Source organism: Lissotriton vulgaris, chromosome 6 (assembly GCF_964263255.1).
Source record: "Lissotriton vulgaris chromosome 6, aLisVul1.2, whole genome shotgun sequence".
In the NCBI taxonomy this organism is placed as follows: Eukaryota; Metazoa; Chordata; class Amphibia; order Caudata; family Salamandridae; genus Lissotriton; species Lissotriton vulgaris.
The window spans coordinates 198,020,204-198,046,504 of NC_141694.1; the positions used below are offsets into that span (position 1 = coordinate 198,020,204).

The 26,301-nt window shown below is 46.1% G+C and overlaps 1 protein-coding gene across 1 annotated transcript in view; it reads left to right on the plus strand.

The window, feature by feature from the left end:
- TDRD6 (tudor domain containing 6) overlaps window positions 1-26,301 on the plus strand; it is a 2,323,386-nt gene that overhangs the window by 488,426 nt on the left and 1,808,659 nt on the right. The window contains exons 3-4 of the mRNA XM_086926239.1: window positions 10,268-10,363; window positions 19,899-20,006. Coding sequence (XP_086782365.1) covers window positions 10,268-10,363; window positions 19,899-20,006 — 204 coding nt within the window. The remainder of the gene's footprint in view (window positions 1-10,267; window positions 10,364-19,898; window positions 20,007-26,301) is intronic.

The following is a 26,301-nucleotide window of genomic DNA, read 5'->3' on the forward strand; positions in this document are numbered from 1 at the left end:
GTTTACACTGTGGTCTGTACTGTCAAGACTATTCAACTTTGCAACTAGTAAATTACAAGCTATGTGAGGTCTATCTTTGTAATTAACAAATACCCCACCCGTCCCGGTTTACACACACAATGTCATGAGTTGGCTATACACAAATCGAGCATTCTTCAAAAGTCAATGCACACCTGATCCTCAGTACACTCTCTGCAAAGTTAGCAGTGCGCACATACCTTGCGTTTTCCCTTCTTAGCAGTTCTGCCCCCAGGACTAAACAAGGCCCCGTGTTAGATGTAGTGGGGAGTTCGTAGCTACTTCACATTCCTACCCATCCGACACACTCCCTTGTCTTCTCCAGTGCATGGAAGCATCTAGGTCAGTTTCGCAGGTCCCTCCCATCAGTGTCTATTTCGCAGTACTTTCCACAGCATCCACCTGGGCCCCCCCCCCCCCCCCCCCCAGTTCCATCCTCAGTCGGAATCCCCCCCCGCCACTCACGTATGATTGATACAGTCCCCAGAAAATTTTCGGGCGACTCGTAGGGGGTAGGAGTTCACTATAGTTTTCAGTTTGGGTGCAACAATAAAGCATATCTTGAGCCCAGCGGGTTGCAGTGGGCAGTGGCCCTCTCATCCAGCAGAGTGCTACCACTCTTCGCGCCATCAGCATCTCCATGTCTGCCAGTCGCCATAGTGCAACAGGGAGGCCCCTAGAGTATCCCATTAGCGCCAATGCCGGATCAGGAGTCAGCTCGACCTCAAGGATCTTACTCATTTCTGAAAGCACCGTATTCCAATATGACTGTACTCCAGGGCAGCTCCACGCCAAGTGTAGAAAGTCGGCAAGTGGAGCACGACATCTTTAGCATGACGCCGAGGGGCGTAGACCGTACCTGTGCAGCCTCTCAGGTGTATAATATACCCTCTGAAGGAATTTGAAATGGATCAATCTGTGCTTCCCGTTCAAGGACATCTTCCTAATGTTAACGCAACAATATTGCCACATTGCGTCATCTATTGTAATCTCTAAATCTCTCTGGCATTCCACTCTAGCCTTCAGTAGCTGGTGTTCCTCGTGTGACATTGCAAGCCTGTACAAGTTGGTTAGTAATTTACCGGGAGATTCCGTCTTTGACGTAGGTGAGCTCAGGTACTTCCTGTGGCTCCGTCGGGTCAGGCCCCAACAAGTCTAGAAAGGCACTGCGCCCACCACTTGCTCCCAGGTTTTAACCTTGCCCTCCCTGAAAAAGTCGCCCGCAAGGCGTATGCCGAGTTGCTGCAAAGCCCGGACCACTCCTTTTTCACTGAGAGGTGGCAGCCACACTGCCCAGTCCACTGGCATGAGTGGCGAATATAGCAGTACACTACCCTGCCTCTGCAGTAGAGTGTGCCACGCATGATTAGTGGCTGTGATTGAATCAAGAATACCAGTCCTGCGGTCCATTGGCTGAAACACCGTGACCGGGAGGGCAAGTGGCTCAACAGCCTCTCCATGAGTACATGTGGGATACGCTGTTCGCCATGTACCTAGGTGTGCAAGTGTGACGCCTGCGCCACTCGATAGTAGAGTTCTAGATTTGGGGCGATAAGGCCACCTATACTGTACGGCAATGTAAGGGTCGTCCATTTGACTCTAGGCTGTTTACCAGCCCGTGCCAGATTGATCATCAGCTGGGTCAGTCGTTGGAAGAAGGCATTGGACAGTACGATCGGGATTGCACTGAAGAGAAACAGTAGCCTAGGTAAGACGACCATTTTCATTATGGCGATGCGCCCCATAAGCGAAAGGGGAAGCTTGTTCCAGGTTGCCACGTCATCCTCCAGTTTGCTAATCGCCAAACCGTAATTTTCCCTAGGCAGAAGCTCTGGGTCTGTGCGTAGTCAAACACCCAAGTATCTAATAGGGTCCTCAGTCCATTGTAGTGGGTACTCCATGTCAAACTTCTGAGTGACCGGCGTTAGGGGGAAGGCCAGTGATTTAGTCCAGTTTACCTTCAATCCCGAGAGGGCGCCGAAGTGGACTAGCTCCCTGAGCATCGGCGGCAGGTTATTTACGGGATCGTGGATATACAACAGTGTCGTCTGCGTACATGGAGACGACTGTTATAAGTAGGGAAGCGAATACCTTCGTTGCCGTGATATTCCCTCAGTGCGCAGGCCAACGGGTTAGCCGCCAAGGTGTATAGTAGTGGGGAAAGTGGGCAGCCCTGACGCGTCCCTCTCCCAATAGCGAAGGGATCCGTAACCAGACTGCCGATTCGCACCCTGGCTGAGGGCTTGTTGTAGAGAGCACCTATTATTTGGAGAAACTGCTCGCCCAGTCCCATCCTACGCAGCACCTGCCTCAAAAAGGGCCATTCTACTGAGTCAAATGCCTTCTCCATGTCGAGGTAGATGGCGATGGCCTTAGTATCCTGTTTGACATATTGCATCATGCCCAACACCGTGCGGATATTATATGTTCCTACTGAGGATAAAGCCCGCCTGCTCCGGCGCCACCAGGCTAGGGGCCAAAAGCGCCTAACGTGTTGTCAGCACCTTAGCATATAGCTTGGTGTCAACATTTATCAAGGATAACGGCCTATAGGAACTGCACTCATCATGTGCCTCTCCAGTCTTAAGTATCGTTACTAGCAATGCTTCCTGCATTAACTGCGGCATGCTGCCCTCCACGCATACGTTGTCAAATAGTGCAGAAAGATGTGGGATAAGTTGCTCCTTAAAGGCTTTATAAAAATCGACTGTAAGGCCATCCACACCTGGGGCGCTGCCGGATCGCAAGGACGCTAGGGCTTCTAGTATTTCCTCCTTATCTATGGGTCAAGAAACGAGAACGGGGGAAATTGCCATGTGAAGGGGGAGATCCCCTTCGTCGGGACATCAAGCACTAGCAAGAGCGGTGAGTGATCCGATAAAGTGCAGGGCAGTATCTTGCAATCTCTAACATTTCCCATCATGGAGGAAGTAGCCAGCCAATAATCAATCCTTGTGTGGATATCGTAATAGGCCGAGTAGTGGGTGTAGCCCCCCTGTGTCGGGTTTCTGTACCTCCACACATACTCCAGGCCCGAGCTAATGAGAAGTGAGTTCAGCAGCTCGGCTGCTGCAGACTGTCTGCGTTGCGGACCAGCGGATCTGTCTAGCTCTCGGTTGAGTACTAAGTTGAAGTCTCCTGCCCACAGAATTCATGCAGCGCCGTAAATCGTAATAATATCCGCTAAGGACTGAAAAAAATCCGGAGAGTCATAGTTCGGACCGTATACATTAACTACCACAAAGTCCATGCCTAGGCCTCTGCAGTGTGCTATCGCAAAGCGGCCCTCTGTATCCACCCCTAGGGAGGTTAGAGTAAGTTTTGATTTTGGATTCACCCGTATTAGCACCCCTCTAGCGTGAGTCGTGAAGCCTGCAGCTACAGTGTTTCCCTCCAATCCCCTACTGTGCAGTATTTTGCTCGTGAGCGGCAGATGCGTCTCCTGAAGGACTATATCCACCCGAAGACGTTGTAGTTAACCCAAAACTTTCCTCAATTTGCGGAGATAGTTTAACCCTCTCACATTCCACGTTAGTGCCCGTAACGTAGCGGGAGAATAGCGATCCCCCAGGTTAGGTGTACTCATTGTTGTTACAGAAACAGTAGTGTGTAAAAGTGCAGTGTCCAGATGAGCCTAGCATGACCATTGTGTGCAAACTTTACAGAAGCCCCCCCTTCCCCACAAACAGCTCCAAGCAGCAAACATCCCCCCCCCCCCCTCCTACAGCAGACCCTCCCCAACTTGGCCTTGCAGAGTGCACTCCCCTCCCTTCCTTAATTCAAACAGGGTAGTCTCCGTAGAGGCAAACACAGGTGATATGCATGCGGGGGCCGAGGTTGCCTGACCGTCAGCCAGGAGTGCGAACGCGCACTACTCTGGGGACCCCCCCTGCCACCACCCGCAGAAGTCCATAGTAAGCATCAGTGAAGTTGTATCATTAAACACAATCAGTCATTATAAAACCAGAACATGGCAAAGCGATCTGTATGTGTACTGTGTCCTATTTCTGCAGGTCAGGTCTTAAATACTCTTCCCCCAGACCTCCGATGGACGCCTGCTGCCTTGTATTAATCCAGCCGCCAGACAGCCCTGTGCAAGCATCATGGCAGGCCCCATGTCAGTTAAGTTCGGGTGGGCAACCCTGCGCTGAATCTACCCCACACCAATGACCCCGCTCCTATATCAAAAGTTCTGCAAGCCAACCCAACAGTCCTCGCTGCAACCTGCAGGCTCGCCACCTTACCATCACGCGAAGCAGACAATCACTCCCGTTCCTCTAGTTGTTCGCCTCCTTCTACCCCCTCCCCCGGGAGATTTGCCTCCCTGCGTTGTTCCTTTGACCAGTTCTTTAAGGCTTATTGCAGCGCTCTAGGGTCGGTGATCAGGTGTGAATGGCCTTGCCGGTTAACGCGTAACTTCGCCGGATACAGCATGGCGTAGTCCAGTCCAAGCTCCCTTAGTTGTCGCTTGAGCGGGGCAAAGTGCCTGCAGGCCTCCTGGACTTTGGCAGTGAAGTCCGGATAGAGCGAGATCTCAGAGCTCTCATAATGCAACGATTTCCGTTCCCTAGCTTGTCTCAAGGCTGCGTCTCTGTCTCTCTAATTTAACAGCTTGGCTATGATAGAGCGCGGAGTGGCCCGCGGACGCGGGACCAATGATCGGTGGGCACGCTCCACTAAAAACATCTGGGAAAAAAATTCGGCGGGTGGTCAACAATTTTTCTATGAAGAGCTCCATGATGCCGGTCTGTCGTCTCCGGAAGGCCCGTTATTCGAAGGTTGCAGCGACGGGAGCGAGCTTCTAAATCTTCCGATTTGTACTGCATCATCTTGTCCAGCCTTTTGTGGTTTGTGTTCAACTCTGTCTCCTCCGTTTCAGTTAGCCTCCTCTCGAACATGTCAAGGCGTTCTGTGTGCTCATCTATGCCCTCCGCCATTCTGTCCATTTTGTTGGTGAAGGCGTCTAGCTTCGATCCCAGCAACGTCATGCTATTTTGAAGGCCTTTCTCCATTGCTTAGGTGCATGCTCTTAATATCTGCCCCCCCCCCCCCCCCCCCAGATATATCTTCATCTTCCTGCTCGGCATGCCTTTCACCAGCGCCCGCTGCACCCTGCGACCTTGAACGCCTTTGCTCGAAGGTGAGTTTGCTTGGAGTCTTGTCGCCCTTGCCCATCGTGCGGCTCGACGTGACATGCTCCAAATGTTTCAGCCCAGCTGGCGAGACAAGCTCCCGTCCCCCTCAAGTGGTCGTATCTGCCAGAAACACGAGGCGCAATACCGGCAAATATATACAGTTTGAGAAGTATAATAAAACTATTTCACATTCTTTGTAAGTATGTAGCTCTAGGCCAAGTCATAAACCATAAATACAACTATCTGATAAGGGGACACTGGTGGCTCTCAACCTCTGGGAACTAGTGTGGGCCTGTGTGTGTGTGTGTGTGTGTGTCTCCAGATATCCGGCATGGGGAGAGCGTGATCACTATGTATGGAGTGCATGCTGTGTTCCGATTGACTGAGTGTTCCTAACTACATGTGGCATCTGACTATGTGGTATTTTGGGAACGTGTGCCTTTGGTCCAACATGTTTTATTGGGGCCAATCTCCTCAGACCTGTTTGTGGTGTAACTGCCTATCTGTGGGATCAATACGAGGTTTTCGCTGTTCCCACTTTTGTCTTCGGGCTAAGTGCAACCCCACTTGTGACATCAGTTTGTGGGCTTACGTCGCAGGGCCTGTTAGATCACCTGACTCTGGGTTTATGGGGAGGTCATCTTGGGTGAATTCAAAAGCAATAAGGGTTCATTATTATATGTACATATAAAATAGCGGTCATTGATATCCTTTTTAGCGACATTCTCATTATTATGCCATAGCATATATCAAGATTGTTTTTACTGATATTGACATTGGTATACATACATAGAGAATGGTGTACATTGACATCATAGTCACCAATGTTAACAGCGTGCACCCTAGAAGAGCGCTGAGCTTCTACGTTTTGCCAACAGCCACCAGGTTGACAATTAGCTCTTTGGGAGGTTCTCTGGAGCAAAAAAAAGCAAGGCCTTGCAGGAGAGACCTCTCGAGCTGGATGGTGCATTGCATTATGATCTGGTAGGCATTGGCCAAAAAGTAGTTTCCGGATGGACTGCATGCTTACTCTGCAAGGGACAAATCTTCTATCTTTGTGCTAACACGGGGACTCCCTCTCCTAGACATGTGCCAGCAGCTACGACTATTGTCTGGACAGCCAGGTTTACTGGTAGGGGCACTTGGCTTGCTCGGTCCTGCAGGATTTTGTGATCCTATTCCATTTACAGACCCACCTCTCAAATAGGTACTGCCTTGGCATCTATTCAAAAGGTGAGGAATCTGCGACTAGAAGTCTCTATGAGAAGAACAATTTACTTACCTTATGTAACACTCTTTCTGGTAGAGACTCTAGCTGCAGGTTTCTCATCGAACATCCCATCCTCCCTGTTCCGGGATTGTACTCTATCCATAATAAGATCCCAAGTCTAGGAATCTGCAGACTCTGACAAATTGCTTTTTGGGGTCTGTCTGAGGGTGTGTAGGCACTCAAAAGCAACTAGGCTCCGCTTCTGAGAGTGTCACCTACATAGGCCCTGCACATCATTTCCGGAGTTTAACGGTGTCAGTGGAAAGTTGATCAGCACCTCCTTCCAGCACATAGTTACTACAGAAACTCTGGAATGAGGCGGACTCCTGGGGAATATTCAAAAGGTTAGGCACCTACAGCTACATAGTCTCTACCAGAAAGAGCATTACCAAAGTTAAGTAACTTGTTCCTACTGTCTGTTCCTGTTAGATTTTACCATCTTGCATTGTGAAGCTGGTTGGATTTGCCTACTATTGTATTTCTGTTTAAAACTATCCATGAAGATGCTACAATGCTAAAGGAAAATAAAGTTACTTGTAATCGGATCTCTGCTTTGTAGGAACCTGCTTTGAAATCATGAATATTACACTTGGCTGCTGGCTTAAATTTAGATAAGGTAAAACTGTCTGGTGAGGAGATGCATAAGACTGTCGAGAAAAAACGGGGACTATGGTAACACTGCCATTACAAGACACCATGCGGTATTGTGGGTTCTGGTTCCTTAAAGCTGTGTATTTTCTTTGGTTCTGCATGTCATTCTCCACTTTTGTATGTACACGTAGGCTGCTGTGTAGTTTTATGCATCTTTTTGGTTCTAATGGCAAACGCTGTTTATAATTAGGAAAAATGTGGGTAGGCTGCTTTAGTTTAAGTTTCTATATTTAAAAATCTCAGGTTTACACAATAAGTTTTTTATATTGGAAATATGGTGTAAATCTCCGCATACTAGCTGAAATATTCTTCGGTTTAGGACTATTGAAAATGTCTGATGCGGAACTAGGATTACAGGAAACTGACATTACTTTTCGAACTAAGAACCTGGTTCACAAAGTGTGAGCTTCATTAAAGTGAAAGCAATACGTTGTGGTTAGTAAACTGCTCTGCTTGTTGGCGTATATTCAAAATATAAAAAAATACGGTAGATCAACTAAACTTCTGTTAAAGTGTTTTTTGCAAGTCGCGCCATTCCACATTAGACCCATCCATATGCAAATCAGTCTTGACCTTTCTCCCCATGGGAACAGCCAGTCCGAACTGGCACACCAGGTCTTCCCTGGACCAGAAACAAGCATACTGGGACCGGTTTCGGGGTAACCATATCATACAATATAAAAAAAATCACAATGGATCTACTAAACTTATAGTAAGGCGTTTTGGTATATGAAAACTATAAACAAATGTCCAGTTGCCTAGCTATGGTTATCTGTACCTTCATAACCAGAACTCAGCCATGGGCAAAGCATTTATAGTAGTGGAAGGTAGTGCCTGTAACCTTAACTAGCCATTCAATTTTCATAGCCCAACAATAAAGTCTCCAAAAGTAATAGAGATTGCAGTCATAAAGAAGTCAGTGTTGCATGAAAAATAATTTATTAGAATAAAATGTTATGGTATGTTAAGGGTTTGGTAAGCGCAACAGCTGCCCAGCAAAGAGGCGTCCCGGCGCTGCTAGATCTAAAGAGACAGATACTTGAGGCTAGCCAAACATAGACGGGAGAGCCTATGATGATGAAAAAAGAAAAGTTTTAATGGCTTTCCGAAAAGCCAGCAGGTTCTCTACTCCACGGATGTGAGCCGGCAAGGAGTTCCAAAGTTAAGCCGCCAACACCCGGAAGGAGCGACCGCCCATACGGCATAGTGGTTCGTGGTACACTCCAGGTGTTGTCCCAATGAGCGCAGGCTACGCTGTAGAGCATACAAGGTCAACAAAGGGCGCAGTAAAGCTGGTCTCCCGTTTTTAAGGATCTTAAACTCCATGACAAGGGCTTTAAACTGGATCCGAGATGCGATCGGGAGCCAATGAAGCCTTCCAATCGTTGCTCTGACAGGGCATCTGCGAGGGAGCCCAATCGGAATTCTCGCTGCAAAGTTTTGGACCCGTTGGAGTCGCAGGACCTCAGCTTTGTTAGCACCCAGTAGCAGCACGCTGGCATAGTCCAAACGAGAGCTAATCATGGCTTGAACAATGAGCTGACGTACTGTTGGCTCAAAATACTTCAGGATGGGTTTTAGGCCTCTCAACAGGCCCAGCAAGTAGCTGCCACTATTTTTGTATGGGTCTGAAAGCTAAGTGAGGAGTACATCCACACTCCCAAGTTCTTAACTAGAGGCTTTGGCGTTGGCATTGTGCCCAGCGAGGCTGGCCACCAATGCTCATTCCAGAGGGCGGTGTTCTTCCGTACAAGCAAAACCTCTGTTTTGCTAGCATTGAGCTGCAGACAATTGTCTGCCATCCATTGGGAGACAGCTGCCATCCCATCTCTAAACTTAGTGGCTGATGTAGATGGCCCTTCAGCTAGGGTGATAACCAGCTGGGTATCATCCGCATATGACACCAGCGCTAGGTCCCACTCTTTTGCCTCAACTGCCAGAGGTTGCACACACATGCAAGCCTTATATTGTTACCTCCGCGTTTTGCAGTGGAAATAAAAGGCACAATTATGAAAATTCACACCTAATTAAGGAAAGCTTTTGTCTTTCCTACTTATAGTGTGTCCTCTTTTATCTGGCTTGAACAAACGCCTTTTTTCTTTTTTTTTTTTTTACATTATTCCAGCAAACTGTTGGTCGCCTTTGGTTAATGCTCTAAGGCAGGGGTTCTTAACCTGTGGTCAACAGACCCACCGACAGGGGGTGGGGTTAGGGGGAGGGACCGGGCGGTCTTCCACCAATCATAAAATTAAATAACACGTTATTAAAGTGAATAAATAAAGGAACAAAATGTAAAACTGTAGTTTTGAAAACTATCCGTAAATATGAAGGAATTTGAGTGGAGGCAAAAATATGAAGTTGGTATTTACATTGATTCGTGGAGCACTGTATGCATCAAACAAAATATAGTATAAATGAGTGGTGACATCTGTTGAATTTATAGACATCAACCTTCCCTCAAATATTTAAAAAAATTGTGAATTAAATCTTTCCTTTTGTGTATTGTTTTGAGGTCCAAATAGAAATTGCGTAAACTAGGGTTCCCTGGCTTCAGGCAATGACACTGGGCTTCCCTGGTTTCAGGCAATGACACTGGGCTTCCCTGGTTTCTAATAATCCATTGGAGGTCACAAGATTTTAGTAATGATTGAGTTGGTGTGCACAGAAATGTAAACTTTAAGAACCACTGCTCTAAGGAATTAACCAGTTCATATACATCAGACTGAATTCTATGATGTAAATTCTTGGATCCAAACCTTTAGTGATGGCTTTCCAGAGTCGCATACCAGTTCATTTTTTGCTAAGAAACACATTCAATTGCACCACATGCCTTAAGTGATCACTGGGGTGTTCATTCTAGGGCGAATTGTGGGATTGTTTTATTCTGGAATACAAATGTTGTTGCTGTCCCGCCCCTCGCAAATGCTCTGTCCCAAAAAGAAGCTACAATTCCACAGGGACAGCACGGTTAACACAGGTTTCTATTTTCAGGGTTTCAAGGGTTTTGCTTCGAATTATTAGTGGTGAATGTGCCAAACACTTCGGTCTGAAACAACATTTATAGTGTAGAAACTATTTTTACAGGTAAGTACATTTTTCATGTAGCATATCTGTTCACCTAAGCTGGATTTTTGTTGCGGTTACGAATGCTTCTTTGGTTGAGACCATTAAATCTGTTACTTGTGTTTTTTAGAAGTGACATCAGTAACTTTGGGTGAAGAGATGCTTGCAGTTCAAATGGATTCTGTTGCAGAGGGCAAAGCAGATCGTACAAGAGATACAGATGAAGGTACCAAAAAGAACCTTTTTCCTGAAAGAACTGTTTATTTTTGCAGGGGATTGTCCTGGAACACAGTATAACCTTCAAGAAGAGACTAGTAGACAACAGTTTCATCCAGGAAACAACATTTTACCTTTGCAAATTATTGAGCCATAACCAGTTCAGTACGAAACACCTGAGTGTTGCACGTGTTCTAGTAATTGCATTTTCTTTGATAATCATTGGTGAACTTATTGCTGTTGTAGTTTATCTGCCATAAGCAATCCTCAAACGATTTTGAGGTAAAGTTATCTTTATTCTGGTTCCATAATTTGTAGAAAAACCATAAAAGTACATGTAAAAACAATCATGTCTGATCAATAAATAAGATCAATATAAAACTTTCAATACATTTGTAAATACATCAATTATTTAGGCGTTAGGTGAATAAAAACATGTTTAATCAAGTTAGAATACCTATGTGCCAATGATTAGCCAAGATTACGACGGGTATTAACACAAAATTTCAAAAAACAAGCTATAGATTTAGCATATATTTCATTTTCCAGGAACTGAAGCACTAGAAAAGCTGGACGGCAACCTGGTAGACCCATAGATCTCAATAAGGCAACAATCCATCGTCTACGTGGTGTAATATAAAATTTACAAAAAAACAGTATATGAATTTTAGTTTGTACAGAAATAGTATCACACGGACAAGCACATAGATTCAAAGACCAATCATTCCGTTGGGGGAAAGAAATTAAACGGTGAAAAATATTAAATCTAAAGCGAGTAGGCAAGAATTTTTCATATGGGTTCAAGTTATATGTTAAATACGGTTGTAGTAGAAATAGTCTGAATAGACAAAAGATGCTGGACTGAGCTTTTTCCTATCTCACTTACAAGGCGCAACTGTCCTAAGTGCGCTAGGCATGCCTTTTTTAGTTCTTTTCTCGACATCTTTGATATAGTTATTGGATCATTGAAATATCTCTCAAGGCCAAGATCAACAAAGAATGTTTTCACATAGGCTAGCCATCTGATCTTATCCTTGTTGTCAATTGTCTGACAGTCCTGAACAAGGCATCGTGTTAACCCACACTGGTCTGTAGACCAGATCCGATGCCATAACATGATTGGTTGTGTTCTCACAATATCCGACAATAGTCCAGCCCTAACTCTAGCCCTAGCTCTAGGTAACAACTATATGTCGAAGTGCTCTTGGGAACTGCAAGTAGGTACCTCAAGAAGGTATTCTCGACCTTCTGTAGCTTATCAACATTAACATACCCCCACACCCCTAAGCCATAAATTGCAACACTGACACATTTGGCCTGGTAGATCTTTAACATCTCTGGCGGAGATCTCTTCCCTAATTTCTGGGCAAATGACATTAGGGCAGTAGTCGCCCTCAGGAATAACAATTTCCTAGAGTTGATTGCCTGTGTCCATTTAGACTTATTGTCTATTAGAATCCCTAAATAAGGGTAAGATGTAGTACATTCTAATAGTCTTATTGACAATTAGGTCTTTAGTTTTCTTTGGTCTCAGACCTGCATGCATAGCGTAAGTCTTCTTTGTTTACTTTGAGATTCAGACTATTCATAAAACTTCAATATTTATTTAGAACCCGCTGAAGCTGGAGAGGGGTTCTTGCGAGAAACACTGCGTCATCGGCGTATAATAATCCTGGAATTGGCCGATGACAAATTGTTGTGAGGTCTTGAGTCCCTTTCAACATTGCTACTTCAAGGCCATTGGTATAAAGTGTGAATAGGAAGGGGGCCAGAAGGCATCCTTGTCTGACCCCCCTCTCTATCCGAAAGGATTCGGTAAGTTCTCCCCCAAAACCATGCCTAGCCCCTGCTGTTGCTCTTTAGTAAAGCTCGCGTAAAAAATTCACCAACAATGGATTCACTCCCATTTTTGGTGATTGACCACAGTTTTGTATGACTGACGCAGTCAAAAGCTGCAGTCAATTCAACATATACCATATGCAGGTATCCCTCTTTAGCTTGAACATACTTGTCTATAAGAATAGTTAGGTTCAACGCCTGGTCCACTGTACCCAGTCCCTCACGAAACCCATATTGCAAATCTGAAATTATTTTATGGTCTGTGTTCCAATCCTATAGTCGTTCTAATAGGATACGACCAGCGACCTTTCCAAGAGAATCTAAAAGTGAAATGGGTCTATAACATGTTGGACTGTGTTGGTCGCCCTTTTTAAAAATTGGCACTAAAATTGAAGTGGACCAAGATTCAATTAATCCAAAATTTTAGCAGCTTCAAGCGCTATTGTAAGGATGGGGAACCATAAATCTAATTTATATTTAAAAAGATCCACTGGTACCCCGCCGGGGCCTGGTGCTTTCCCTGATCTTGATGCTTTTAATTCATTTATTACCTCCGTGTAAGTAAAATCGACCTGTATTGGGTATTCTAATTGCCCAGGAGATACTTCCTTCTCATCGTCCATAAAGTGCTCTATGTTCGCATCTAGATCCTGACTAAATATTTTTGAGAAATGGTTAACCCATGTTTTTGCATCTATGGCAACGTCTATCTTTAGGAAATCATTTCTTTCAAGAAGGAAGTAAGATTTAACTAGTCTCCAGACGGTAGAACTGTCCTTCATGGAACAGCTCTGATGTAGCTGATTCCATAATCCATTTCTTATCTCTAATTTGCGTTTTTTTAGGTCTGCAGCATATGCCTTTCTAAGTCTAATAATCTCTTCTTTTTCCGGATTACTTTTGATTAGTGCAATTTTTAATGTTTAATATGCTTTAGTGCACTCTGGATTAAACCAACCCTTTTTGATGTTTCTTTTTTCGGAATAGCTCCTCTATAATTTGGTAATAACATTGTAACTAGACAGTATTTGTTCAGGTGTAGAAATAGAATCAAGACCGATTTCAATAGAAGGCAATGCACAGTTGACTACTTTAGATGTTGCCAATTCTTGATCTATTTTACCCCTTTTTAGAGCGAAACCATTAGGTCGATCTAATTTCAAAGTCTGCTGATCCAGAAGACTCTCTAATTCAGGCTCCTCCCTGAGGGTAGGTACACAGTGTTAAACTAATCGGGAAATGATCGCTTAATGCGTTAATTGTATCAAACTTTTGCATGGTTGGTGCCATGCTATAAGAGGCAAGTATGAAATCAATTGTGCTTTTTAACCCCCTCCCATTGAATGTAGGAGTAAAAATTACAGAGGGGGTAACCAGTTCATTTGCAAACCCTAGCTCCATACCGAATAAAATCTTGTTCATACGGTTACCAGCATTCGCGTGAATAAAGCGCGTTAAATTCTTCCTGCCCTCGTCCTGAATACCACATTTATTAGTACAGTTCTTTTTGCTTAGAAATAAGTTAATATCACCGCCCCAAATCAATGCAAACTATTTATTTATGCACTTTGTTCGCAATTCTTGTAATATAAAGGGAACCTTGTTTAAAACATCAATTAGATCAGTTGAATTCAAATTATTATAAAAATGTACTAAAAAGTAAATAGACGTCTTATTTATGTTTAACATAAGAACCTGGTAATTGCTTTCCAGCCTCAGTGGGACTATTTCCTTCAGAACCAAAATGTTCGATATATACGTTAAGCCCCCCTTCCATCTTCCCGAGGTAGATGGCATGGCCTCAAGGAAGTAGGTCTGGTATCCCTCTAGATGAATTGGGGAGGGAAGCCAATTCTCCTGAAAACAGACTATGTTGGGTTTCCTCACTAATTCCACCCACATATAGTTTGTCCTTTTTGAATATAGGCCTGCTATATTCAAAAAAGCAATGTAAAGTTTCAAACCTTTTAATTCGGGCTTGGGTACATAAACTGGGGGGGTGGCTCTATATTTGTTGGATGTCCTAATCAATCTCTTTCCGTCACCCCCCTCATTTGGATAGAAGTCCACCGTATCGGTTATTAACCCCTTTAGTACTGCCAGCGGCCAACGGTTGTTGCGAGCACTACCTTGCCAGTGCTGCTCACGTCCATTGGCCGACGCGGCCCCCACCCGTTCCTGGAACGTTCAGCACTGGCGCAGAACGTTCAAAGCAACAAAAAGGTTAGTATGAGATCCGAACTAAGTGAGCTATGAGTAGGGAAATTGGATGAGTCATAAGAGTTCTGTAATACTTGTGTTTCAGGTTGGCTACAAACAGCACTGCTACTCTTTTATTGGTTCTCCTATTATAATATCCTCCAATTCCTGTCATTTGTTATCATCTAGCCCTGAAAGAGCATTAAATCTATTATAGGTGGGTATGGACTGTGATGGCCATTGAACAGTAAGAAGATTTCTCCATTTTGCAGGGGGATAGTTATTTCTTCTTGGTGGATAAAAGAATCCCAGTGGTAGTATAGTTATCGCTATGGCATCGACAGTGTGATTCACACCTATCCTCAGAATTTCGTTTGCCAGCAACGGTGAACCAAATGTCATGACTATACAGTCCCCTGAGAAAACCCTCTCCCGGGATCCCATCCACTGTACCCGTCTAACCATCTTGAAGTCCTGAAATAGTTGTCTGTGTAGACCAACCCTATTGCTCAACTAGTGTAGTGATTTGCTTTTGAGTGATATCCACGATTCCTCATTCGGAGCTCGATTGTTGGGTACATTACCCAGAACAATAATGTAGGGGGTGGCTTCTGGTGGAAGATCTAGATGGGTGTCGGGAACTGATGGGTCAGGATGTAAAGGAGTTGGAGGGTAAGTTTGTTTGTACTGATATAAAGAAGAGGGCGATTGTGTCTGCAGTGTGCTAGCCTGGGGAGTTATTGACATTTTATTCTTCTACTACCTTTTTAAGTAGTTGCTCATTCTGTGGAATAATGCCTACTGCAGGGGCTGTCCTCTTATATGAACTGCCCGTAGTCGAAGGCATATCAGGTGTATCATTGCTGTTTAAGGTTGAGCCCATTACTTTTAGTGTATTAGTTAGGAGAATTTCTTTGTTATCCATTCTAGTTGACAACTCGTCCAACCTAACCCTGACATATAAGTCTAGTCTCTCCACTAAAGATGTCAAATTTTGTATCTCGGGCTGAAGCTCTGAGTTGTAGAGCTAGTTGTTATCCTAGCCTTTTGTTTTAGTTGTTTTTTATGCTACACGTTTTTCCCCTGAGAGGTACCGTATTTTCTGGCGTATAAGACGACTTTTGAACCCCTGAAAATGTTTGGAAAGTCGGGGGTCGTCTTATACGCCGGATGCCAAATTAGACCGTTTGTTTTTATGGGTTTTTCAATAGCGCGGACTACTCCTGAAGGTGTCAGACTGCTTCTGCATCAGAACACGTGTTTTTTTTTCCATTCCACAAGGCATTGTTTTGCGAGGGGCTGATCGGTCGTGATCAATGTAGGAGAGTAGGGTCTGCAATCCTATGATCACCCGGACTTTTTGCTTTTGTTTCACTGGTTTACGACTTTCTCGGGCTGTGGGCCTGCCAATCAGACCCACAGCCTAGCTGTTCTCTCACTAAATTGATGCGTGTACCTTAGGTGCATTACCCAATTGGAACTGGGCCACCCTGTCAGACCCTGTAACTCAGGGCATCGGTGTACCCAGGGCCTACCAGGGGCTGAAGCATGTATTATGCCACCCCTGGATGGCCATCTAAATCTGACACAACTGGCTGCACGACAGCTGGGGCCACGTGGCGTACTCGCCCGTTGCTATAGGTGTAGTATCCCTATACCTAACCTTAAAATGGACACCCGAGTTCCTCTCAGTCACTCCTTTGGCAGGCCTTGACAATCCTGAAGGCAGAGTGCATGGAACCGTGTGAATTGGGCTCTGGCACGAGCCGAGCCCGGTTGCAGCTTGCGGAACCAAGACCCAATGGCTGTTCCATGATAACGCGTATCATATCGGTAACTTCGGTATCGCGTTATCAAGACATGTCGAGTAAGGTGTCATACGAATCGGGCTGCTGCCCCCTCACCAATTCTGGCGACGAGGGTAGCATTCCGCCCTTCTAGAGGGACACGACATGTACGTAACTGTGAACCCCGGTTAACGTTAACTGAAGCCTCAGCTCCACAAAATGGATGCTGCCACCACAGACACGAGTCTGACCTCCTGCTGCTGGGAGTCCTTCCAGCGAAGAGAGCTTGGACAAAGGGTTTCCTGTCAAGGGCGGTGTTCGCACCGTCCCAGACAGGGTTTGTGTATTCTGGGTAGGTAGGGCTTTACAAGAAGGTGACTGCGGAGTGGCACCCCGGTGCTCACTACGCATCTGCCGGCTAGAACCAGTTCCAGGGGCGCGCAGCCCCTGACCTGGGGAAAGTCCAGCAGGGGGAGAGGGGTGTAACTACCCCCTTCCTGGTCCCACCCTTAGGGCAGGACCTAGTCATGTACCCACCCCTTTCTTTAGGATAAAGGCCGGAGCGGGGACCCTTCCAAATTAGATCATCTTTGAATCAAGAATACTTTCTACGAAAGGACTTCAAGACTCTTCTCAAGATTTCTCCCTTGTGACTAAGGAGTAGTCACCCTGCACCAGCGGGCACCATCTAAGAACTCTGCGGTTTGCTGCAAGTCCTTCCTCAAGGATCCGACGGCCCAGCTCGACGAGAACCGGCTTCCCTGGCACCTCTGACCTCTACCCACGTCGTCAGCTCAGCTGAGATCTGTGGGTGCGACAAGACCTCGAGGGACCGGCCATCATCAAAACCTGCACACTTTCTTAAACAGCACGACCATCGAAGCAATTCTCTGGTGAGTGCTCTGGGGTCCGAGAAGCCCCGACCCTGAGCAGCTCCAGCACCGAAGTGGTGTCTCCCAGCATCTCCACGATCTGCGTGGGGCCCTTCTGCTCGCTGCTCAGCCCGTTGTCTGGTCACTAGCCGCTGGCTTGTGCCCTTCTTTGACGACATCCGACAACCAACGCTGCTGGTCTGGTTGCTCCAGACTGGCCTTTGCTTCCTTCTTTGAGAGAAGCACCCCGGACCCTCCTGGTCCACTCAAGACGCCATTTTAGGCCCACCACGTGGCCCTGAAATCTGCCAAGGCTTGTTGCCCCAATCCTGGGCCCAGCGACGCCGACCGCATTAATCTCCGTGGGACAGCTCGCACCTCCATCCTGGTCGCCGACAACGCCTCCTGGTCCGTGAGACTGCAGAGCCTAGCGTCGCCCACTCACCTAGTCGAGGTGACGGCCATCCAGTGCCTTCCTGGTACCCTCTGACTACTGGCTAGTAGTACGAACTTGGTCCCCTCTGCTTTCAGGTATCAACGATCACTGATCCAGGCTTGGATCTCTACGAACTATTCATCACTGGTCGCCGGCCAGCAACTCCTTTTCTTCCGGCTCCTGGCTCGTCAGCGAAGACCCCGACGCCTGTAAGACTTGTGCAGCCGCAGCCCTCGTGGCTAGGTAACTTCGGCATTTCGGTGCCTGCATAGCCTCCTTACTCTAGGGTCCAGAGTCCCTCGCTTCCGACTTGCCTTATCGGGTCCGCCCGAGACCATTAGAACTTTGCGTGCCCTCGGGCATTTGTTTTTATTGTGCACTTGAAGTATTTTCTAAGAGCTTTTGTTCTGTGCTTAGTACCCTGTCCTCATAAAGAGTCCAGGGCTGTTGTGATTCTTAATAAATATACTGTTTATTATCATAACACTTGTGTGGTGTCCTTTCACTTGGTGTTCAAGGGGTATGTGATGGTATAACAGCTGGCTTAACACGCCCTCTAGAGTTTAGCCTGAAGACTGCTCGTATCCACGCTATTAGGATAGCTGGTCTAAGGTTGACTTACAACCAATCACCATAAGGGTCGTTTGGAACGATACATAGTGGTCGCTAGAATAGCGAACGCTGCATATCGGGCCAACTTCTCACAATCACTTGCTCGTCTTGGCTGGTCTTGGATGCGAGTTCGAGCTGCACCATTTCCCGCCCACGCTTCCGACCCAGGCGGGGGGGGGTTGCTCTAATCCGCCGTCCGTGCCCACTCTAAACTAAAGACTCTAAAGATTGCAGCCGGGGATACCGAGAAGCTTCCACAGGCTTACACAGGCGTTTCTGTAGGCACAACTACCGTATTAACATTTCACAGTGGAGCGGAACCGTTTATTTCATAAACCCAAACAACGAGCATATACCGGTAATAGGAACAATTACAAAATAAACAAATTAGAAAAAAGCAAACGTTAAGTTACATGGATCAAAAGTGCCTAGACCGACCTGCACACGCGCCTCCAACCGCTTGCACATCCCCAGGCAGATGAGGCAGCAGAAGGAGGCAGCAGGAGGTCCTGAAATATAACAGGTAGCTCTGAAGATGTCGGCCCCCACTGTGTTCCACATGTGCTGATCTCTCTCTCCTTCCAGAAATCTCATGCTCATCGGAAGGAGGGGAGTGTCAGTACCACGTGATCTCCTCAGTCCATGGAGATAGAAAGTTGGACTGCGCTGGAAGTGGGGGTAGTCTTATACGGCGAGTATAGCACGAAATCTAAATTTTATCAAGCAAAGTAGGGGGTCGTCTTATACGCCGGGTCGTCTTATACGCCGGAAAATACGGTACATTTCGCTTGTTTTTTCAATTTATGCGATGAGTATACTATAACTGTTGTAATATCTTTCTGGGGATCTTGTTTATCACTAGATCTCGGGTTTTTTCAACTTTTTTTGAGGGGGGTTGTGTGGGAGAATCATTAATAATCGATTGTAACTCTTCAGAGCCAGGTTGAATACAACGGTTTGATGGATTTACATTTTTTCCCCCTGAATTTGATTGAATATTTTCTTCATAATGAGACAACTCCTGGTTAAGTCTAGAGGAAGTCCCTTCAATGGATTCCTCCACTGATGGGATCTGCTTATCTAGGGCACTTACCGCGCCAGTTAGATAGTTCAGTAAAGTTTGCGGAGTATCAGAATTCGGCGTTATGACTCTTGTGCTCCCCAATTACCTTTTTCCCATAGTTCAGACCAGTTTATCCTAACTTTCAGAAGAAGTTCAGAAAATGCTCATTGTCAGTAAATAATGAGATTTTACCCAAACAGAAGAACCAAAGGACCGAGCCCAGCCCGGCCTCTTCCGGTCTAGGATGGGCGCGGACGGGCCCGGGCTCTGCCCGGGCAGCGCCTGCGCGCGTCCTGCGCCATGGGAGGCGCCCAGTTCTTTTGAGCGCCTCCAGGCACTCAAATGTGATGCGTTTGGCAGGGCACCATGCAGGAATACTGGGAAATGTAGTCCTCTAGCCACACAAAGCTGCCCCAGCCGCGGCGCAAATCGATGGAGGCCGCGCCGCTTCGATGTTCAGGCAGTGTCCTTAGGGCATAGAGGTGAGTCCCTTTGGATTCTTGTAAATATCAAAAAGCGCTGCTAGTTCTGGAAAAACAGTTAGATCATTTCTGACATGATCAATTAGGCTAGAAAAAGGACCTATTTGACCCAATTGTTATTTCGCTATCCATTTTGTAACTGTTGAACTACGCAGACAGGTTTCCTACCTGAACTTACAAACCTCTATAAATTGTTCTTATGCTTGCTTTTCTTTGCTAAGTTAGTTATGTTGTGCACTTTTTGTTTGTTCTTAGAATCAGTAACTGATGATGGCATCATTTTGTACGTTGAAAATCAGATGACCCTTCTGTGCGGCATTTCAGACGATGGTTATGAGAAAGAAGCTAGTTCAGATTTTACAGGTAAACCAATTACTGTGAACTGTTACTGCATGTTCTTTATTTGAATTACTTTGCTTCTTTTTAATGTTTAGGTGTTGGTCAGACCCCGTGCAGCCATTGCTTGATTAAAGCCTCTTTAACATTTTATCAAGCCCCTAGGAATATTTTAATTTTACATTTTTCAGTAGTGAAGGAGTCATGCTTAGTTTTCTTGTTCATTAGCTAAGTGTTGAGTCCTATGGAGTAATGAATCTCCTGTTACAACTATCGTTTAAATCACTCACTCTGGTGTTCAAAGTCTGTAGAGGAGCAAGTCACCAGTGGTACAGAAAAGAACCTGAGAGAGGCATAGAAAAAAGATGATCGCTGATTTTTCTGAAGGGAGTTCTGTTCTAAGGAGAGTTCTCATGTCAATGTGAGAAGCTGCGATCTTGCATTAGGACACTTCCCTTGTAATCCTTGACTGCTATCCACCACAGTGTGTTGTGCCTTTATAATGACAATGAGACTACATACAAATTCTGAACTTGAGATTTTTGTGATTACCCCAGTATTGGAACTTTCATAGATTCCCATGCTTTGTATCATTCCCCGTCGTCGGAATGGGAGCCTCGGTAAATAAAGAAATACCATAATCATAGAAACAAAAGAGAAAATAGGCCTAGGCCTCATCTCATTTTGTAGCATATCACCCTCTTTGTGTAAAAGAGCCCAAACTTTCTGCAAGGACCAATCAGAACAGCCTCACCCCTTGGAACCTTCCTGAGAGAGCTCAGAGCCTCAGATTGTTCTACCGCACGTTGTGCTAGGGAGTCTCCACTGAGCTCTGCTCAGTTTTTCATGCCATTCTACTTATTTCTTCAACTTTTAATCTACAAACAAAATATGTCTGACAAGGAGAAGGCCTTATTCAGGTCCTGTGCGTCTTGTGGGAAAAAGAGGCTTTTTGTAGAAGATAAGCATGAAAGCTGTATTTATTGCTTGTACCCGGACCACAAGGCCACAGACTGCAAGATTTGTAGAACCTTCTCTACCAAAACGTTGCGAGACAGGGAAGGCCGGCTATTGACCTGGCTTCAGAAGATGAAGACTCTGAAGGAGGTGCTCTCATCGGATGAAGAAAATTAAACATCTGTCTTCATCTCGGAGATCCAAGAAGAGGGGTAGGTCTCCTCCCTCTTCTTCGGCTGAGCCCCCTATCAAGGCCCCTCATAAGATCTCTGACAGGTCTGAGTGTGCTAGTCCCATTAAATCTCCTCACGGAAGTGAAAAGGAGAGGCTGGGACAGGCTGCTGGATTGGTGACGGCCACTAAGGACAAAAAGGAGGTTTCTATCACTTCTCCTCCGTCCAAAAAGGAAATATCTGTTGAAAAATACTCTGCAGTCCATCCAGGGACCATGCCTGAGAAAAAACGGCGTGCGTCGACGACAAAAACAGGTACGTCGACGACTATTACTTCTCTGAAAGCTTCTGCTGTTTCATTGGCTCCGTCGACTGGACTGTTGTCGGTAGCGGCATCGACGTCGACGACTCCGTCGTCGTTTAAGGTACCTGGTTTGTCGACCTGGACTACTTCAACGTTGTCGATGATGGTGTCTGGGAAGGTGCTGTCGACAGCCTCGACGACAACTACTTCGACGACACTGATGGTGATGAAGAAGAGTTTGACGACGAAACCGTAGACTATTTCACCGTCGACGATGATACCGTCGACGACGATAAAGACTCAGTCGACGAAGTCCAGTATGCCGTCGACTAATACATCGACGATTCAGTCGACGACTGCCGCACCTTCGACGACGGCACCGTTGACTAGGCCGTTGACGGGTCAAACTGCAATTTCCAATACAGAAGCTGAAAATTACACCTGAAATGACGTCTCCTAGAAGGGTTTCGTTTCTTCCACCAACAATGCTTCTGGATGACGAGTCTGATGAGGAGGAGGAGGAAGATTGAGGCCATTATGGGGATGCTTACAGTCCCTCAGATTTAAATGTAAAATTGCAAGAGACTGACACAGAGGAATACTATGAGCATACATATGACCAACAGATGCATCACTATGTTCCTCAGGAGCGATGCCCTCCAGGTTTGGGACAGGACATGGTGGCCATGCCGGCCTCTCTAGTCTCTGATCTTGTAGTGTAGTTCCTACTTTCCCAATAGGCCCTGCGCATTGGAATAACATAAACAGTATCGACGTAGAAGTGCGGATCTTCCAGGCCTCCACTGACTATGCTAAACTTAATTGGGTTTGTTACCAACTAGCTCAGAGGTCACTGGAAACTTTCTTGACTGAATAGGAAGTGATCAGCTTCCCTGGCACAGACAAGAAGGGATTCAGTTTTCCAACAACCGTGCAACATGACAACTTTGCTCCTCAGATCAAGAGTCAATCTCTATGGTCATGTGAAACAATAGACAGTTATTTTACTCAGTCAGGTTGGTGCAGTTTACTTTCACAATATTTAGAGAATAGAGAGACGGGCGTTTGTCAATAAAGGGTTAACATTTATTGAACAGTCTTTCTTCTCGTACAAGAGAAATGAATTGCCACAATTGCAAGACTTGTTGTTATAAAAAGTACGTACAGTAAGATAAGTATTGCGAAATAATACTGTAAAAGCATTGATATGGTTTCTTAGCCATACAATGGTTTAAAAGGAATAAAACATATATACATTCATATATACATTAGGCTAAAATACTCAACTGGTGCTTCTAACTATGCCTACCCCAGTGTACCTGACCTAAGCCTAATACTTGGGAGGAGAGTAAGTAAGTAGCTTTAAGTTAAGTTGGTTTTGCCAAGGTTTATTCAAGAATTCTCTCTCAAGGGTTTAGTCAACACCATACCTCTGGAATAGAATGATGGAGGTCTGGTATCTCCCTCAGGACTCGATATCCCAGTCACCCGCAAGGGTAGACCAGAAACGCCGGAGCTGGATTTCTCTGCAGGAGAAAGGCAGCGTCTCTTCTTCAGCGCCTCGAGGAGGAGGAGGGGCAGCGTCCGCGGGCATCTTGCATCTGCTGGGCTCTTTGCAGGGGACGGCTGTTCAGCTCCTAAGTTCACCACACCATCGTTCGCTAGTTAGCAGCGATAGCAGTAGCGATAGCAGCTATGGTATCATCAGCATGACAGCTTCTTCAGCAGCAGCGAGATAGCTGGCAGCTTCAGCGATGGCATTAGCGTAAACAGCAGCGTTTGCTTAAGGCAACGTTGGTAATATTTATACCTGAAAGGTGCCTTGTTTGACGTAAGTTTTTGGACATAAGACGTTAATAAAGATGTCACTAGGAAGTGATCGTTTATCAGTGCTCATTAGAGTTCTATTACTAATCAAAACACAGCAAGCGGGGATTTCCAGGTTTGCTGAGTTTTTATCTTGTTGAAGAACTCGGAGTGTTAATCTAGGAATCTCAGATAGTAACTTATGCTCTGTCATTGCACTAATTGGTTACAAAGGAAGTGGCAGAGAAAGCTATTCTGGAATGTGGCTCTGTTCGTGTGAGGCCAGAGATGAGTTTCTGAATATTGCACTTGAACGGTTATGCCAATATAGGGAATAAATGGATTTATAGCCGAATAGGGGCATTAGGTCACAGTATCGATCAGGGTCCTAGATTAGAACGCTACAATCTACAGATGATGCTGCAGGACTACAGAACCAGGTTTCCATCAGAACCTTCGGTTCAGCATGCACAACCTCCAGCTCCGGTGCTGCAGCAGGCGCAACCAGTTGTCGTACTTCCTCCTTCACAGGTGGTACCTCTGACACCACCGGTGGTCATACCAGTGGTCATTTCAAGGACATTGGACCCGAGCCAGCCAATACCGTTCTGCAGGATACCTCTTCCGATGAGGAAGTACAGGTCGATCCATTAACTGATCCATTGCAGGACCCAGACTTTGATCCCGGTGACAGTGGACTACAGGATCCTGACGCCACTGGTCAAGATGCGTCCGTATCGCCGCCAGTCAATATAGGGGGGTTCCATAACCTCATGGAAAGAGCATCGAAGAGGTTCGGACTGCCAATTACAAGGGAGCAGTCTGAATGTTTCCTGTATGATTTCAAAGAACAATACAGAAAATCAGTCAAATCCATTCCCGTAATTGAACATGTGTGGGAGGAAGGGATCAAGATCATGCAGAATCCAGCCACCGTTATCCCTGTTCTTCCCCGGCTGGAAAAGAAATAGAAGGCTCCGGAAGGCAGTCCTGCTTGTCTTCTTCGACAGCCTAAGCCTGATTCTGTGATCTCGCAGGCCGCACAGAGCAAATCTAAAAACCATTCAAAGCCTTTGACTACGCCTCCGGACAAGGACGGTAGACAATTGGATAACATGGGGAAGAGGTTTTCTTCAATGGCCAGCTTGCTTGTTCGAGCAGCAAATGCTCTAGCCATTCTAGGCAGATACGATCGCCAGATGCGGTGTGACTTAAAGCCATTTGTGGAACAACTGCCAGACTCCACGAGGGAAGAGGCCAAGAGAGTTCTGATGGAGGGAGAAAAATCATCCTCTGAAGTAATTGATTGTGCTATGGATATAGCTTCAACGGCTTTTCGTGCTTTAGCAGGGTCAGCGTTGTTACGCCGTCAGGGCTGGTTGAGAGCCACCTGTTTTCGTCAGGAGGTCCAAAATAAGATCCTGGACCTCCCATTTGATGGTGAGATGCTTTTCGGTAAGCATGTTGATGATGCCCTGCAAAGTATAAAAAAGGATACTGACACGGCGAAGTCATTGGGATCACTGAACTATCGAAAGGTCCTATTCAGAGGTGCACGTGGCAGAGGTTTCTTTTCTTATAGAGGTAACACCCAGCAAAGATATTCCTCGCAGTCTTCGCAGTCTTCTAAGACCCAATATTCAAATCAACGCCAGGGACAATCGGCATCTCTCTCGACAACCTTAGCGAGGGCGTCAGAACCGCCAGGGACGCGACAATGCCAAGAGGAAATAGCGGCCTCCTGGCACTTACTAATGTTCCTCCCCTCCCAGTAACATCAGTGGGGGGCAGGATATCTTTTTGTCTGGACAGCTGGAAGAGTATAACATCGGACCAGTGGGTTCTGAATATTGTTCGGAGTGGCCATACGTTGGAATTCCAAGATCTTCCTCCAACAAGAGCTCCTGGCACCAACCGCACAAAACATCTGGGACTGTTACATCTCGAAGCCCACCAATTGTTCATCAAGGGGCAATAGAGCCGGTACCTCTCTCTCAGAGGGGCAGAGGCTTTTATTCCAGGTTCTTCCTGGTTCGGAAGACAGCAGACACTTGGCGCCCCATATTAGACCTACGAGAGCTCAACACTTATCTCATCAAACTATCTTTCAGGATGGTTATTCTCCAAGATATTTTTCCTCTTTTGAACCCAGGCTACTATTTGGCGTCTCTGGATTTGGAGGATGCGTACTTCCACATACCGATACACCCAGCTCACAGACAATATATTCGCTTCACAGTAGGCAAGAGCCATTTCCAATTCAAGGTACTTCTGTTTGGCTTTCGATCTGCACCACGGGTATTCACCAAAGTGTTAGCACCAGTCGTGGCTTTTCTACGAAAACAATCCCTGGAAGTTTTCCCCTACTTGGACGACTGGCTCGTCAAGGCTCCATCTTTGTAGAGAAACTTCTCAAGCCGTTTCAACTTGCATCCAGTTGTTCAGTCACCTGGGCCTTCAGCTCAACAAGATCAAGTCAGTTCTGCAACCCTCCAGGTCCACAAGATTCCTTTGGGCCTTTTTAGACACAGAGCGATGCACAGCTCGTCCGTCAGAAGGTTAACAAAAATTGATCATCTCGGCTTGCCAGGTGCTGAAAAAGAAATGCCTTTCAGTTCGACTCTACAAGTCCCTGCTCGGGTAGATGTCATCCTGCATACCATTAATACCGCATTGCAGGCTGCGAATGCGTCCTCTGCAGGAAGAGCTAGACAAACAATGGTGCCAAGCAGAGGGCTCTTTCAACGACAACGTGTTGGTGACGCCAGAAATGAGAGGCATGCGAGTGGTGGCTAGTAAAAGACAATATCACAGAAGATCTGACATTCAGGATTTCTCCATCTCCCCTGATCATGACCACGGATGCCTCTTTGGAAGGCTGGGGAGCAGTGCTCCGAGAGCTTCAAGTCAGCGGGCACTGGACTCCAGATCAACGCCAGTGCCATATAAACTTTTTGGAGCTGACGGCCATTCGGTTGGCTTGGCAGGCTTTCCTTCCCAGAGTTCAGAATCAAACAGTGCTGGTCCGGACGGACAATACGAAGGCCATGCACTAAATCCACAAACAAGGAGGAACAAAATC